Source organism: Calliphora vicina, chromosome 2 (genome assembly GCF_958450345.1).
Source record: "Calliphora vicina chromosome 2, idCalVici1.1, whole genome shotgun sequence".
NCBI classification, from domain to species: domain Eukaryota; kingdom Metazoa; phylum Arthropoda; class Insecta; order Diptera; family Calliphoridae; genus Calliphora; species Calliphora vicina.
In genome coordinates this window covers 9,020,357-9,037,137 of record NC_088781.1, presented here as the reverse complement: position 1 = coordinate 9,037,137, position 16,781 = coordinate 9,020,357, and the positions used below count along the sequence as shown (strand labels likewise).

Genomic DNA, 16,781 nt, shown 5'->3' with positions numbered 1-16,781 from the left:
TGAAGACCCCAGATATCTTCGGGATCCATATCTTCAATAATTCTGTCAGACATGCTTTCGAGAAGTTTGCTATTTAAAATCAGCAAAATCGGTCCATAAATAACGGAGATATGAGCAAAAAACCGGGACAACCTCGATTTTTTATCTATTTTTGATCTACATATATCTGTCATTAATATAGACAATATGGATATCTAATGATAGATATTTCAAAGTCCATTGCAACGATGTAGATAAGGCTATAGTAAGTTGGACTTACAATGGGTCAAAATCGGGAAAAATATTTTTTAACCCCAATTTTTTTTCATCAAAAAATTTTTTTTGTCATACATTTTGTTTCCAAAAAAAAAAAATGTGGAAAAAACTTTTTTAAAAAAAATTAAAGAACAATTTCAAAAAAACAAATTTTGAAAAACAATTAAAAAAAAAATTAATTTTGTTTACCTAAAAAAATGAATTTTAAAGTATAATTTGTTGAAGGGTATATAAGATTCGGCACAGCCGAATATAGCTCTCTTAATTTTTTTTTTATTTTTCACCAAAAATTTGAAAAAAAAAAATTTCTGATGAATATATTCATCAGAAATTTTTTTTTTTCAAATTTTTTTTTTATACAACTTTTGAGAAAATACAACAAGTACAAAAAAACAGTTTTGACCAAATTATAGGTATTTTGGACCCATTTGCTATGGTGGAAATTTTTTTTTCCAATTTTCTAAATTTAAATTACATTATCGAATTATCGAAAACTCAATACCTATTTCTAACTTTTTAAAATTTGTGGGAAAACATGAACACAACATGTGATTTGAACCAAATCAAGTCGTTTTGAACAAAACGAGTTATTGTGAACGCTATATAAAAATCAATGATATCAACAATAGAAGAGCATTCCTGATATCCAATTTTGGGCCACTTTTTCGCGCATTGTCACGAATAACACGAACAATTTTGGCCTCCAAGGCATAAACCAGTGACGTGGCCCCACAAAAAATAATCGAGAGATATCAAATCGCACGACCTAGGAGGCCAATTGATTTGATCATTTCTCGAAATTAAGTTATAGCCAAATTTTGATAAAATTTTTGAAGAAATAAGGTCTGATGATGACACCAGCGTGTAACGGTGAATTTTTCTGGATGTAATGGAGTGTGTAGGCTCTGACTCTATATCCGACAATTTTCTTTATTAAGCCTCATCGCTGAACACAATTTTGCGATAAAACCTAAACGACGGTTTAGGTTGCTCAATAAAATTTAACTTTAACTTTTGATTTTTCTATTTTTTCCTATTAAGAGTTTTTTTTTTTTTGCATATTTCCCGTTCTTTTTTATACCCTTCAACATATGTGGCAAGATAATATATAAGTTTGTCATACCGTTTGTAATTTATAAATTTTTCATTTGCGACCCCACAAAGATCTGGATCGTTATAGATAGCGGAATCGATATAGCCATGTACGTATGTAAGTCTGTATGTTGAAATCAACTTTCCGTAGCCCCCAAATAACTTACATAAATTATTCATACATCAATATATCTGATATAGACCCGGATCGGTTGTTATTTAAAATCTAGAAAATCGGCCCACCTACATTTAATCTATATCTGGATTACTAAGTCATTAATATACACAATATGGATATCTAATGATATATATTTAAAAGACCTTTGCAAGGACGTATGTAACGCCATAGTAAGTCGGATATACAATCGGTAAAAATATTTTTAGACCCGAATTTTTTTTGTCCTTCAATTTTTTTTTAAAAATTAAAAAAAAAAATTTAGGAAAAAAATGTTTGGTTATAAAATTAAAAATTTTTAAATAAAAATAAAATTTTTTTTTCACACGAATCCATAGCGGAGTTCAATATTAAGTGCGAATGGTATTACATCATTGCAAATGCAAAATTGTAAATGTTTTTGTGTGTATTTTGTTATTGGATTACGGTAAAATTTTGCATTTGCAATGATGCTAGACCATTCGCACTTAACAGTGAATACCGCTCATGACTTATTTTCAAAGTAAAATTTGGTAGCGTTGTTGATCATAGGTGTCAAAAAGTGAGCTCAGTTCGTTTTACATACATACCGTTACCACTCATGGTGAAATGAATTTTGAAAAATCTTTTTTTTTTGAAAATCGTTTATTTGAATACCACCGAATGAAAAACAGTTATTTGATATACAATTATTCAGTCTCTGTCCGTTACTTACCTTTAATTATTAACTTGTGAAATACAAAATTTGTTTGTGTTTTTTTTTTTTCAGAAATATTTAGTTTCAAACATATTTTTATTTTAACTTATATAAATTTTGTATTTCATTTAACTACAGATGTCTGTTGGTTTCTTCTTCTTCTTGGTTTTGTTGTTATTATTTTTAAGTTCTCATATAATTTTGTTGTTTTGTTTAATTTAATTTAATATAATTTATTTTTTACTCATTTTACTTAAATTCATTTGAAATTTTTTATTTGAAATCATTTAAATAAAATGTTTGTTGTTCTTCTTGCTGTAATGTTGTTGTTGTTGTTCTGGGTTTTTATTGAATACAATTTCATATAATTAGTTTTCTTTAATCAATTTATTTATTTATTATTTGTTCTTATTTTTTATATTTAAGAAATATGAATAATATATTTTTTATTTTTATTTGTTTATTTTTTTTAACATTTAACAGTTTTTCGTTCTTGTTTTTTTTTTTTGGTTTTGCTTCAATTAATAATAAATAATTTAATATAATGAATATACGGGGACTTGGATTTCTTTTTTTTTCTTTCTATTTATACTTAAAAAATATATATTTGTAAAATTTATACAAAGAACAACAAAAATCAAGTTTAATTTAAGGTTTTTTCTTTCTTTAAATATTTATTTTATTTTATAAATCTCAAATGTTGTTCTTATTTAAGAAGAGAGAGAGGGGGAAGGGGGCTTGGGGTTGGAGTGGAGAGAGGTAAATTCAATAAAATTACAGATTTTACAAACTTTTTCTTTGGTTTTTTTTTTGTATGTCAGTATTTTATTAGTTTTATAAAAGTTGTTAGTTGTTGGTTAATGTTTTTTTTTATGGAACCTAGTGAAAAATATTAACAAAACTTATAGGAATATAAGTTTACCAACCAACTAATGGTATGGAATTGGTTTTTAACTAAAAATTGTTTTGAAATGTTTGCGAATTGTTTCCCTAATAGGCTTAGATTAGGTTAGGTTTAGATTAGAGGTTATGATTTATTATTATTATGTTTTATTATTTTTTTTTTTTTGAAACTTGGTGCAATTCTATTTTATTTAACTTATTTTAGGACATGTTTTTATTTTAATTTTTAGTTTTTTTCATACTATGTGGTGCTGATGATTATGTATAAATGATTTCATACGAATATACGACGAGTATGTACTGTAGTATATTAATTTAGTTGCATTTGCATTTGTATTTTTTCTTTTTTTGGGTTTTGTAAAAAGGGAATTGAATATTTCTATTTTATTATGTATATTGTGAATATTTGTTGTTTCTTTTCCAATAAATCCATGCCTACTGTTTTCGTTTTTTATTCTTACTATTTAGTATAAATCTAAACCATATAAAACACTTACAATACAATAAATATTCTATGTCGTATAGAGTTGTTTGTCGTTTTGTTTGTGCAGAAGTGCTGTATAATTTTGCTACATATTTCTATTATATTAAGAAGGCCGAAAATCTATATACAAATTTATTTTGCAATTGAGCTCTATTCACTTTTCCGAATAGCTAGTAGAATATAAATTTCTTTGTCATCTATGCTTTGCACAGTACATATTTGCAAATGATCAGTTAGTTTGGAAAATAATTGCTACTTTTAAAGATCTTATGATGTAGCTACAATATAATGTAGTAATAAAGGTTACTTCTTATTAAGCAATATAATTTAGAAGGGCCACATTATTGTAATTAAACCAGCGGACGACACTCATGGCCATCAGGGGACAAACGCGATCGAATATTCAGAAGCACACAACACTGAAATAAATTGGAGATTGTGCATAAAAAACACTAACTGAAAATTCATTGTATGCAATATTTCAGTGTAGCACGTTCTGTTTGTGACGACCACTGATTTAAACTCTTTGAAATCGAACAAAAAAGATCGTATACGAATTTTGCCTGTAACTGGAAAATGTAGTTTAATAAAATTATGAAAGAGTCCAGTTCAGTTTTGCAAGTTTTAGTTGATAAAAAAATTGGTCTTCTGAATAAAACTAAGTTGAGAGAAATACTTTTGTCCTTGATTTTTTTTAAAAAACTCTAGTAAAGAAATCCCACTGGATTATATATAGAAGAATTTCATTAAAATGTAAATTGAGTAAGTCATCTCTATTGATTGTCCAGAAATAAGTGAAATTAGCGAAGCGATAAGATCTCTCAAACCAAACAAATCTCCTGGCTTGGATAATATCTCTCCAGAACTGCTTACAGACGACCGACTGCTGGAACCCACGACTGCTAAGTTTTCAGGATTAATTCAGCATGAGCATGAGTTTTCAGAATGAATTGGAGAGACATAACCTTGTTAAGCTTGGCAAATAAGTTAATTGTAGGTACATATTATGAATAAACGACTCTAGACAACAATTCTCCCCTCACTCAGAAATGAGTAAGCTGGCGGAAAATCTTGTGTAGATAGTCTTAGAAATATTGTAGAGCAATTAGTGGAATGGAGATCACCATTATACCTCGTACTTATAGACTTTGAAACACTCAACCATAATGCTGGTGTCCCCGAACCATTAACACAGCTTATCGAAGCACTGTACAAGAATGCCACCTGTCCTGTGTTACATGAAAAACTTCTGAGCTACAAGATCATAGTATCAACTGAAGTTATCACATCTTGCTTTTAACTGCGTCCTCGATGTTAAGAGGACGTGGGGCTTACAAGGACGGTTGGAGGACTCATTCTCAGAAATGCAGTCGAAATTTTCTACTATCAATGAGATCACAATGCTAGTTGGGCTGAAAATAAATATAGCCAAAATAAAATCGCTCAGGCTTGTAACACAGATCACCATTTCTTCGTTTTCGACCAAGATATTGAACTAGTGGCTCAGCAGCAGATATATCCAGTCGCATAAATACGGCAAGGAGTGCATTTGCTAGTTAAATCTGATTTGGAAATCGTCTTATATTTCGAAACAAACCAAAATCAAATTATTTAATTCCAACATAAATGTACTCTGTTGTATGGATGCGAGACCTGGATCACTGGATGGCTCCGAAAGATCTTACGGATAGCCAACAACCAACTTTGGCTGGAGCGCCTATTAAAACAGAAATAAGAAAGCGGAAATGGAGTTGGGTGGGTCACACCTTACAAAAACCACACGATGACATTGCCAAGAAATGCATAGACAGGAACCCGCATGGAAGCAGAAGACCAGCTCATACCTGGAAGCTACATCTAACAACAGAGCTTTCGAGATTGCGGATAAAGTGGAACGAAGACAAGCATAGAGCCGACAATCGAGATTATTGGAACCACCTTGGTATTGCCTATGCTCCCTCGAGAGCTGAAAGGAACTTATACAAAAGTCCCTTTCATACGCATGATCTTCATGAAGTTTAGACCTTCCGTTAGCATTCAAAAAGATGCAACTTTAAGTATGATAATCGCACAAAATACATCTATAGGATTAATTAATGCGATACTGAGAAATTCCTTTCGACATTTCGTCATCAAGCAATATATTGAGAAACCTCGTTTCATAGGTTTTACGATTTTAATCATAGTCATCGTATTCACCAAGAAAGTCTTACAAAATCTATTGAACTGCCAGAAAACATCAGTAGCTTGGAGTAATGTATGTCGAGAGCTGCTACCATCAAAAAGATCCAAAGCAGATTTGCGTTAAAGAAACTAGAGATCAGTATCAACAACCTTTGTTAGATTTGTAACGTCTTTAAATAACCATACAGTACTCTGGTGTTTAGTTTCGGCACATTTGATTCGTATTAATCTTATATAAGATTAATACGAATCAAGTACTGTATGGTTATTTAAAGACGTTACAAGTCTAATAAAGGTTGTTGATACTGATCTCTAGTTTCTTCGAAAAACCACAAATAAGACAGACTTGGATTAGATTTACTCACGAAGGGTCATCTTAGTAACGAACACCTTTATATGATTTCCAGAAGTTTGTAAGAGTTTTTTTTAGTAATATTGATTAAATAATGTCAATAATATGTAGTTAAGACTCCACATAAGATTTACAGATCCCTCAAGTCCAGCAAAACCCAACAATGTTGCTCCTGATTGAGTAACTTTGAAGAAATAACGAACACTTCGATCGCGATGTTTTGAACAGATCCAGAAACATAACATAATTCCACTGTAATCCTATTATAGTGAAACTGCGTTATTTGTTTGCCAAACTTTATTCGTTATTTCTTTGTGCTTCGAAAGACTGAACAGATCATTAAACATAACAGTGTTCCACTGTATTACTATTAGAGTGTAACATAATTATTTGTTAGCTAAAATTTGTATTCTAGATTTCTTTGCATTTCGATCGCGATGCTTTGAAAGACTGTAAAGATCGTGAAACATTCCACTGTAATACTATTAGAGTGAAACAAAATTATTCGTTTGCTAGCATTTTTATTCCAGATTTCTTTGCATTTCCATCGCGATGCTTCGAAAGACTGAACAGATCTCAAAATGTAAAACGCCATTATTTTTTTGCCAGAACTTTATTCGATATTTCTTTGCATTTCGATCGCGATAGTTTGGAAGACTGAACAGATCCCCATACAAAATAGTATTCCACTGTAAGAGTATTTAAATATAACAGGTTGCGATTACCACAGTGGGCCTTCTGATGGATCAAGAACCTGCAGACAATTTGCTTCTAGATATTTTGTAATGAATTTTATTTAAATTTTCGTAATTTTTTTTATTACATATTCAAAAATTCTATCTCTTCCAAAATAAAACCATTTTCGAATGTAGGTATTTTGTGTCACCTTGTATTCTCCTGTATTTTTAAGAAACTGATCAATTTCTTAATAATGATAATTTCCAGGAAGAGAGTCAAAACGAGTATACTTTCGTATTTTCTTACGAATACATATTAAGATGGTAAAATATGGGACATAAAAAAAGGATACCAAAATCGAATGTAAAGATTTTAAGTCCATTGCTATGAAGACTATTTTCAATGTAGAAGAATAAAAATAACTTTGATTTCAAGGCTTGCTTATAATTACTTCAGAGACATCTCAATCCAGCTAGTATTGAGGCATTATTATTTTAATTCCAAATAGTTTAGAATCTAAAATGACCTTTTTATAATAACTGAGTGCTTACTATTTAACCTACAACTTTACCCCAATGTCTACTACAATTTCTTCTGAAATAACTTTTAGAAAGTTGCCTAAAAGTTTTACACAATTTCATCAAGTTAGCTTGATTTGTTTACATACATACTTTACATACTAAAAATGTTATACCAGGGTATAAATAAATTAATGTTTCTTTTAAATACGATGATTAATTATAATAATAATAAATAGAATATGAATATGTTTTGTTCTTTAATAAATGAAATGTTGTTTGTTGGTCAGTTGTGGTACGACGAGTATAAATGTGATGTGGGGGAGGGAAATTTGTTTTATCTATATTGTTTAATAAAGGTCTAATGCTTGATTTCGATATTTGATAATTTTCCTAAAGGTGTTAGAGAGTGAGTGAGAGAGATAAGAGAGGTACTTAAGTTTTTGTTGTTGTTGTTATTTGTGTGTAATTTGTTGTTTATAAATTATTAAATGATATGAGAACTTAAATTTTGTTTGATAGATTGATTGTTAGTTAGATAAATAAATCAAATAAAAACAGCATAAACAATTTGAATAATTTTTTTTGTTAAATATAAGTTCATTTATTTTTGTTTCATCATAATTTTTGTTTTATATATAGTATATATATATGTATATAATTCAATTTAAATCATCAACATTGTATTACTTAGAATTTTTGGGTTTTGGTATTTAAGAAGTAGTATTTTAGTTATAGATTAAATGGAAATATATTTATGTTAATATGTGTGTATAGTTTAGTTTAGTTTGTAATAATATGTATGTATGTATGTCTTGTGTGTGTTTTAATTTAATTTTATTTGTTTGCCTTAAAACTGTAGGAACAACCGCTAAAATGTTAAAGAAAATCTTAATCATATAGAAAAATTAAAGCACATTTTTCAAGTCCTTAAGAAAATCTCTTTTTAATTCTCTCTTACAATTTACTTTTCTCTTACATTGTTTTAGTTGCTCTTTACAATTTTAGTGCATTTCTGTTGTAATACATACTTGAAATTTATATTACATGTTTTTTTTGTTATTATTAGACTTAATTTTTATTTTGGTTTCTTGTGTGTTTAACAAACTAAAAAAAAAATTAAACATTTTAAGGAATTTAAATTTGTTTTTTTTTGTTATATTTTACATATTTGTTTAAAGGTTCTTTTAGTTCTCGTCTTCTTAATTTAGTTGCATTTTCTGTGTGGCCTTTTTAAAGTTTTGTAGTATTTCATTTAGTTTTATACAGGACAAAAAACATCTACATAATAATATAAAGTTTTATTTTTATTAAAAAGAAAAAAATTATTGTTTATTGGTTTTGCTTTAATTTTTTGTTTTTTTTTACTAATTTTGAGGTTTTTTTTTCATTATAATTTTAGCTAATTAATTTATATTTATTTATATTATTATTAATATTATGCACATTTATAATATATTTTGTTGTTTTTGTTTTGTAAGAATTTTTAATAGTTTTTATTATTACAATATATTATAGGTATGCTAGTTAAGTTATTTATTTATATATATTATTTATATTATATTCTTTTTTTTTGTTTTTATTTTTTTAATTTTTTTTTATTTTAATATGCATATAATATAAATAAGTAAGTAATAACTATTATTGTTCTTAATAATTTCTTTAAATATTTGTTATCTTTATGTATATATGTATGTATATGTTTTAAAAATAATATTAAATTAAAATTTAACTCAATTATTTTTTATTTTTCAGGAAGTTCTACAAATATTTTCCAAAAGCAATCAAATTAAAATTTTGTTCTCAATAAAAAAACTAAAATGAAAATAAGCGTTGTATACCAGGTTTTAGAATAAAAATATTGAAAGTTATTTAATAATAGATTATTTGGAAATCCTGGTAAATAAAACTGAGATCTTTTGTAAATTATAAGCTGAGATCCTGTATTAAATTATATTATAATTAACTTAATAATGCTTTAATTATAAACTAATTACAAATTAAATATTTAATTATTTATTTATTTAGTTGTTCTTGTTAGAAAGTAAAACTCATGATATATGTATAATTTCCATTTTGAAATCACTTGGTTAAAGTTAAACTTTTTAGTATTTGCTTTTAAGTATTTAATTATCATTTTTCAATAAATTTGTTTTTATTATTATTTCATATATTTATGGTGTGTGTGTGTATTTGTTATTAACACCCTACACATAGCTGTAAAAATTAGAGGATATATGTTAAACGTCCGTCTGGTTTGTCTATCTGTTATCGAAAGCCTAGCTTTCAAAACGGAATGCCATTGGAAATATAGCAAATGAAATTATTTCCCAGTATTTTCATCTGGATCTGAAAATAAACCGTCAACAAGTGAAGCTGCAAACATCAGAACTCCTTGACATTTCTGTGATCATCGAAATATCGACCTGTTATTGAAAATTTAGATGGTTAATCAATTTATTGCTATTTCCAAACAAAAATATCTGCCTCTTTTCGAATACAGGTCGATAATAATTAAGAGCATATTCTGTTGATAATTAAGAGCATATTTAACATTCAAATGCCAGTGAAGAACCTCTGTCTGATGAGACAAGAACTTCCAAAACTGAACAGTTACAGGTCTCAGTAATGTATAAAGGCCTCCATAGGTAAACAAGATCGATCACCAAGGCACAAAAACATATCTACCGATTTCGTAGAGAGGCCGTAATTATTGACACTAATGAAAATATTCAATTCTGTTGTTAATTAAAAACCTTAATGGTAACGATCAGAAGAGATGGGGCTGCTTAAACAGCAGAATCAGCTGTTTAAGAATTAGAAGATCGGAACAATTCTGTGATCTTGGAAATATCGACAGAATGAGCAATAAACGAAAAATAAACCTGTTATTGAATTTTTAAAGGTTATCGAGGAACATCTCTCACCAACGAAGCTAATAAATTGATGGCTGTTTCCTAACAAAAAACCTGCCTTTCCATTAGGCAACCGTCTCCGTGATCGTCTGCATATATAAACCCTTTTCGAATACATGTCGAAAAAAGTCAAAATTAAACTGTGATCATTTGGCTGATGAAACAAAAATGTCTTTTGATAATTAACATTCAGATGACAGATTTGCATTTCATGAACAAAAGCATATACCTTTCGTAAGATCGTTTATAAGCAATAGTCAAATTGATCTTCCTTATAAAACACAAAGTAGAACATCACGGACAGAAAACATTACCAAGTGGCATGATCACACTGTATTTGGAAAGCATCATATTTTGTGAAGAAAAGAGACTCACAAAGTAATACATGACGGACAAAGAAACATTTAAAGGAGGCATCATCTCACTGCAGAAGCTGATATTTTATGAAGAAATGGAGACCGACAAACAAAGTAGAACATCACGGATAGAAAACATTACTAAGTGGCATGATCACACTGTATTTGGAATGCATCAAAAGAAGCTGACAAACTAACACATTACGGATAAAAAACATTTAAAGCTGACATGATCTCACTGTAGTTTGTGAAGAACGGACAAAAGAAAACATGCCTTTCGGAAGCTAGTTGATTATTATTATAACTTTATTTAGTCCATATTTAATTCGTATATAACTATATAATAATATGTCATAGGGTATTATATGGTCGGCCTAGACCGACTATAAATTCATTGTTTTATTTTTTTTAAATATAAATATAAATTAGATAAAGTTACATTTGTTTTAAGTATATAAAATACTCATTAAAACTATAATAAGTTTAAATAATTTACATAACAGTTTACCTGGTTGTTGTATTAGGGACAAGGGGTTTGAAGAAATTTCTTTTTTTTTAAAGTATTTGCATACTAAATATGTATGTTCGTCTGTCATTATAATCTTTGTATTATTTTTATTTAAACATTAACAATAACATTTTTAATAGAAATTATAAACAGGTTTTTAGTTGAAAGAAATAGAAAGAAAAAAAATCACAAATTTTAAACCTACAGTGAGCAAAATTCTATAAAATTAATTCTATTCAAAGGTTCAGCCACATGAAGGGGATAACCTTGTGATGCACAAGGATCAAACTGAGCAAGGTTTTTTTTTAAATTTTAAATTCTATGGAAAATACTATTTTATTTAAATATTTAATAGTTTAGAAATGAAAGCTATCGAATTGAAACTCCTTGTTAATTTCCGTTAACTTCAAAACGTTATTTTTATGAATTCCAACAAATAATTAATTTCTATAGAATTTTGTTCACTGTATTTTTTTTATTTTATTTTAAGATTTAGCTACAAAAGTTGTTAGTGATTTGTAGCTAAAACTCTTGATCTTCTATAAATGTACACGCAGAGCAAAAATTTAGTTGTACATGTTTATCATTAATTTACAAATTTTTAAAGGTTTTTTTTTTAACAATATTATGGTCGCTGTAATTATTTATATGATTGTGGTAACCATAATATGTTTAAGTTACCATTTACATCATTGTAGCAATCATATATATGATTGTAGTAAATAAATATATGTGTTTATGGCAATCATGTTCAAGATTACATTATACTATGTTGAACTCAGAGTATGATAACCATAATTCTAGAACAACACAATATGTTTTGAAGTCTTACATCATAAACATGGTTGCCACAAACATATACATAATTACAAAAATTATATATATGATTGCTACAATCATGTGAATTTTAACTTTGGTTACCTCAATCATATATATAATTACAGTGACCATAATATTATTAAAAAAGTCTTAAACATTTTGCAATGGTTATGGTAAACATGAACAACAATATTTTTTCTCTGTATGTACAATTAATTTCCATTAAAAATGATTTTACAAAAACAACAAAATCCAAAATTTACAAAACCAAATTTAAAAAAAGTTTTCAATTCATAATTAATTATTACAATAATATATAACATTTTTATATAGTTTTTTTTTTTCTGAAATTTTTTTTCTTGTGATGGTTTATAGGTTAAGTTAGTTTTTATTTTGGTTTTTTTTTTCTTTTACTAAAATTTAACAACTTTGAAATTGGTTTTCAATATAGATAATCAATAATAATTTAAATTTGTTTAAAATAGTTTCTTTGTCTTTTCTTTTATAATTATATAGAGAGATCTGTAAAGGAAAAGCTGTTAATATTTTTTTTTACTTTTTTACTTTACGTTTAAGACAAGTTGTTAGTTATATAATAATAATATTTCAATGAAAAAGTATACTGAAAATATTATATTGTCTCTGAAATTTGTTTTTGGGTTTTTTTTTATATATATTTTTTTTTTGTAAAAAAAGAAGAATTTCAAATAATAAAATATGAATGTTTTAAATTCTCGCGGCGCGGCTGGAAAATATTCAAACTTATTTCACTTTGAATACTCGTAGATAAGTACAAATATTTTACAGTTTCTTCTTTTTTTGTTGTTGTTGTTGTTTTGTTATTGGTTGCTGTTGTATGTACGAGTAGTATCTTGTATATTTGATTGTATTTCGTTATTTTGTTTTAATTATTTCTTAAATGTTTTTTATTAATGAATGGTGGCCATCGTTTTTTTTTAAACTTTTTTTTTGAAATGATTTTTTCATGTATGCGCTATATATGGTATGTATGAGTAACATAGACTATGTAAATATGTATATTTTATTTAAATTTATTTTGTTATTAATAATTATAATTAACTACTATAAGATGCTGGTACTATTATTTGTTTCTTTTGTTTTTGTTCTTGTTGTTGTTTGTTGTTTATTGATGACGGTTTTGATGTGTGATTTATATAGTTTGCTGTTGTTGTTGTAGTTGTATTGAACATTTTTGTCGTGAAAAGTTAAACGAACGAGACAAACGAAACGAAAAAAATAATTGATTGATATCCTTAAAAAATTGTAAAAAAGTAAGTATGTCTATTTGTATCTATGTACTTATGTTCATAAACAATTTGTAATAAAACAAACCTGTGTAAAATTGTTGCTTACTTTTTTAAAATTAACATTTTTAAGTAACGAACGATATCAATCAATTTTTTTTTTCATTTATTCTCTCTCTACTCAACTCCACTTTTCATGTTTGCATTTCCCATGAATATTTATTTATTTGTGTTTTGTTTTTGCTGTTGTTGTTGTTGTTTATAAGTTTAGTTTAAACTTCTTACTTCATATTTTTAAGGATTTCATCGGTTTCCTCGGGATCTTTCAGGGTATGCCACTGTGCAATAGGTCGTCGGGGTGAGGCCAACATATCCGACCAATGTCGCAATTCAGTGCCGGTAGCCATACAACCAAGTATACAGCGTCCAATGGGCTCAGAAGTACCGATACGATCATAATCCACGACAGTGATAACCAAACAGATTTTCTTTGTGTAAAAAATTAAATATAGAACAAAATGTTAGTTATCAAAGTTTATGGATTAGTTTAGCAAATATATAAATCAGTATTTTTTTTTATTTTTTGTTATTTCTGTTGTAGATTTATTTTTATTTTTTTTTTTCTGTTGAACGTTTATTTTTCACTGGTTTAAGAGTGTTGTAGTGGTTCTGGTTTTTATATATTGAAGAGTCTGTTGAATATAGTTACATTTATATATATTTTATTGAAGGTAGTATAAAGTATTTCTAATTCCTCTGAGGTGTTTCAAAAATTAAATATATATAGAGATAAATAAATATATACATACATACTCGGGAGTTGGTGCCAAGTTTTAAAACACTTAATCAAATCATAATAATATTTGTTGAAATTAAAATTAAAAACAAAAAAAAATAAAATCGAAATGTGTAATGAGAAATATCAAGTGTTTGAAAAGAGTTTTGCCAATATGATTTTAAACATAAAAGTATAAAAGTTGTGAAATAATCCAAATAGTTTGTTTTATAAAGTAAAATTCATAAACCAGAGGAGGATCACTGACACAATTAGACTTTTGAGTAGAAAAATTAATGCATGTCCTTAATAAAATCAACAGGTCTGAGAGAAAAGAGAAATCATTAGAGATAGAGATAGAGACAGAAAAGAGAGATCATTAGAGATAGAGACAGAAAAGAGAGATCGCTAGACCATTTTGGGAAATCGAGTGACAGAAACCATATGAGATCTGCATCAGAACATGGACCAATTTAAGCTGTGTTAAACTCTTGGGTCCAGTGAGGTCTGCTTCGATTGAAAACCTATGCTATATTTTCATAAGGAAATGTTTAATTGTTTAATGAAAAATTAATAATTGAGACAAGATAACGCACAATAGAACTCGGAGGAAAATGGCCGTTGTGAATAAACTCTTTCATCTCAAAAATTAAGGCCACTCCTTTGTAACGTTGCCATACATTTCTAGATCGTGGAACTTGTAAAACATTTTTATTTGCTGGTGATGATGCTGTATCTGTTTCTGGAAAACCCCAGGCGTTTCGAAACTGTTGTGGAAACTAAACAACAAAGCAAGGGTATCGTGCTGAAATGGAGTTCGCGAGGTATTAATTAAACGAATACAGAATAGCTATTCAACAATTGATTAATGTATGTTGCAATGGTAAGGTGTATGTGACCTACTGCGTACTCCTGCACTGATAACCACAGGTGAGCTATGGCCAAACAGTTGGCAAGTCATGCGACCATTTTGGGATATGTCATTAACATCCTTGTAAATATTTCTGTATCGATCACGGATAGGTGACCTTCGATTGGGCATGCGAACGAGACCTACGAGGTTGGGTCAATAAGTCCGCAACTTTTTTAATATTTCACTCGCATAACTTTCCATGACAGATGAATTTCTGCAACGATCACGGACATGTGACCTTCGATAGGGCATGCGAAGGAGAAAATTTCGAGACCTACGGGGTTGGTTTAATAAGTCGGCGACTTTTTGAATTTTCCGGCTCTTAACTGAAAGGACAATAGGCTTTTGTCAGTTGACTTCTGTAAACATTTGAACAAGCTGCGTCAATTAGTTTATGTTTGACACCCATTGATAGCAGACTACCGCGTGACTTAAAGTGGAAATTGAATAAAGTGAATTTCATCTGCTTATTAGCATTATTTTTTGCGGAAAACAACCATAAATTTCAATGGTAAAAAAGTGGTGTACTGAATTACTTTGTGGCCATACAAGCACGGAAGATTCCGAACGTTCTGGACGAAACAATTGCAACAAAAATCACGATATGGTGTTGGCCGATCGGAGATTGAAAGTACGAGATATTGTGGAAGACATCTCACATAGCTCAGTGGTTTCAATTTTGTATGATCACTTGGGTATGAGAAAGCTCTCCGCAAGATGACTGCCGTGTTTGCTCACAATCGGGTGCACACATGTGCAGTTTCAATTGTAAAAATCCATGAATTGGGCTACGAAATTCATGAATTGGGCCACCGTATTCTCCGTATTTAGCGCCAAACCAGAAGAAATGTCTCGGTGGAAAGTGATTTGACTTCAACAATGAAATCTCATCTCACAAAAAATACCTAATTTAATGACCTCGATATATCTTATTTTTTGAAAGGGATACACAAATTGGAGAAACGTTGGTTTTCATCCACAAACTTGTGTTTCATTCTAACAGTCCACCCTCGTATATAGATAGATCTAAGTCTGTGGCAGTGTGGTTGCATTTCCCTTCCAATAGCGGAAGAGGGTTAATTTTAGGCTGCTGGAACAATGCGTCGTTATTCAGGCGGAAATAACGGACATAAAGAGGTAGGTGCACTGGCTTAGGTAAGTATTACAGGAGATGGGGTGAGAATATCGGGAAAAGTACCGACATTTAATCTGTGGGTTAACCCTCTGGTTACTATACTACATCTTAATTGAATGCCGGGTGGCTATTCATGATATAACGAGACACTCTAGCCTGGATATTTTCAGGGTCCTTCTGACGTATCTGCCAATAATGTTGCGTATGAACTGGTCTGCTCAGACCAGATGGTCTAATTTGACTGCGTGCTCGACATAGAGGACTATATGAGCCCTATGACAGCCGTAAGAATATATTACTACATGAGAGATCAATTAAGTCCGCCGGGCCATAAAGGCCCGTCAGAGCCATTTTCCGCATGAAGTTCACAAAACCTGCACTGTTCATTGTCAGCATTACCTAAAATAAATTGGTGATGCCTTAAATCACAGTGTCCGATAAATAATCCAGTAAGTATTCAAGTCACCCTTTCCCAGCGATAGCAATAACTGAGATCTATGTTTGGATAGAGTAATGAACCGTTTGGACTGTCTAAATTCCGGTAAATTACCCCAAAATCGGGCAAATTCCGATTCAACCCAAGAGATAATACGTTCCATAGTGTATCCACGTGGGATGCCAAAGAATGGTTAAGTGCCTATGAACGAGCATCGTTTGGAACCATCTGTAAACCACACTTGATCGGCATTATCCTGCCACCATAATTACAGTTACTCGCATTAGATGAGGAGGTGGGGAAGAGGAGGTTGGATTATTCGCTCCTGTAAACTGGTATAAA

At 29.3% G+C, this 16,781-nt stretch overlaps 1 protein-coding gene across 4 annotated transcripts in view; it reads right to left on the bottom strand.

Moving 5' to 3' along the window:
• Positions 1-12,308: 12,308 nt before the first annotated feature.
• Positions 12,309-16,781, bottom strand: part of Syt1 (Synaptotagmin 1) — a 33,651-nt gene continuing 29,178 nt past the window's right edge. For all 4 annotated transcript variants that reach the window (XM_065501535.1, XM_065501536.1, XM_065501537.1 and 1 more), the window contains exon 8: positions 12,309-13,668. In XM_065501535.1, coding sequence (XP_065357607.1) covers positions 13,462-13,668 — 207 coding nt within the window. In that variant the 3' untranslated portion in view covers positions 12,309-13,461. The remainder of the gene's footprint in view (positions 13,669-16,781) is intronic.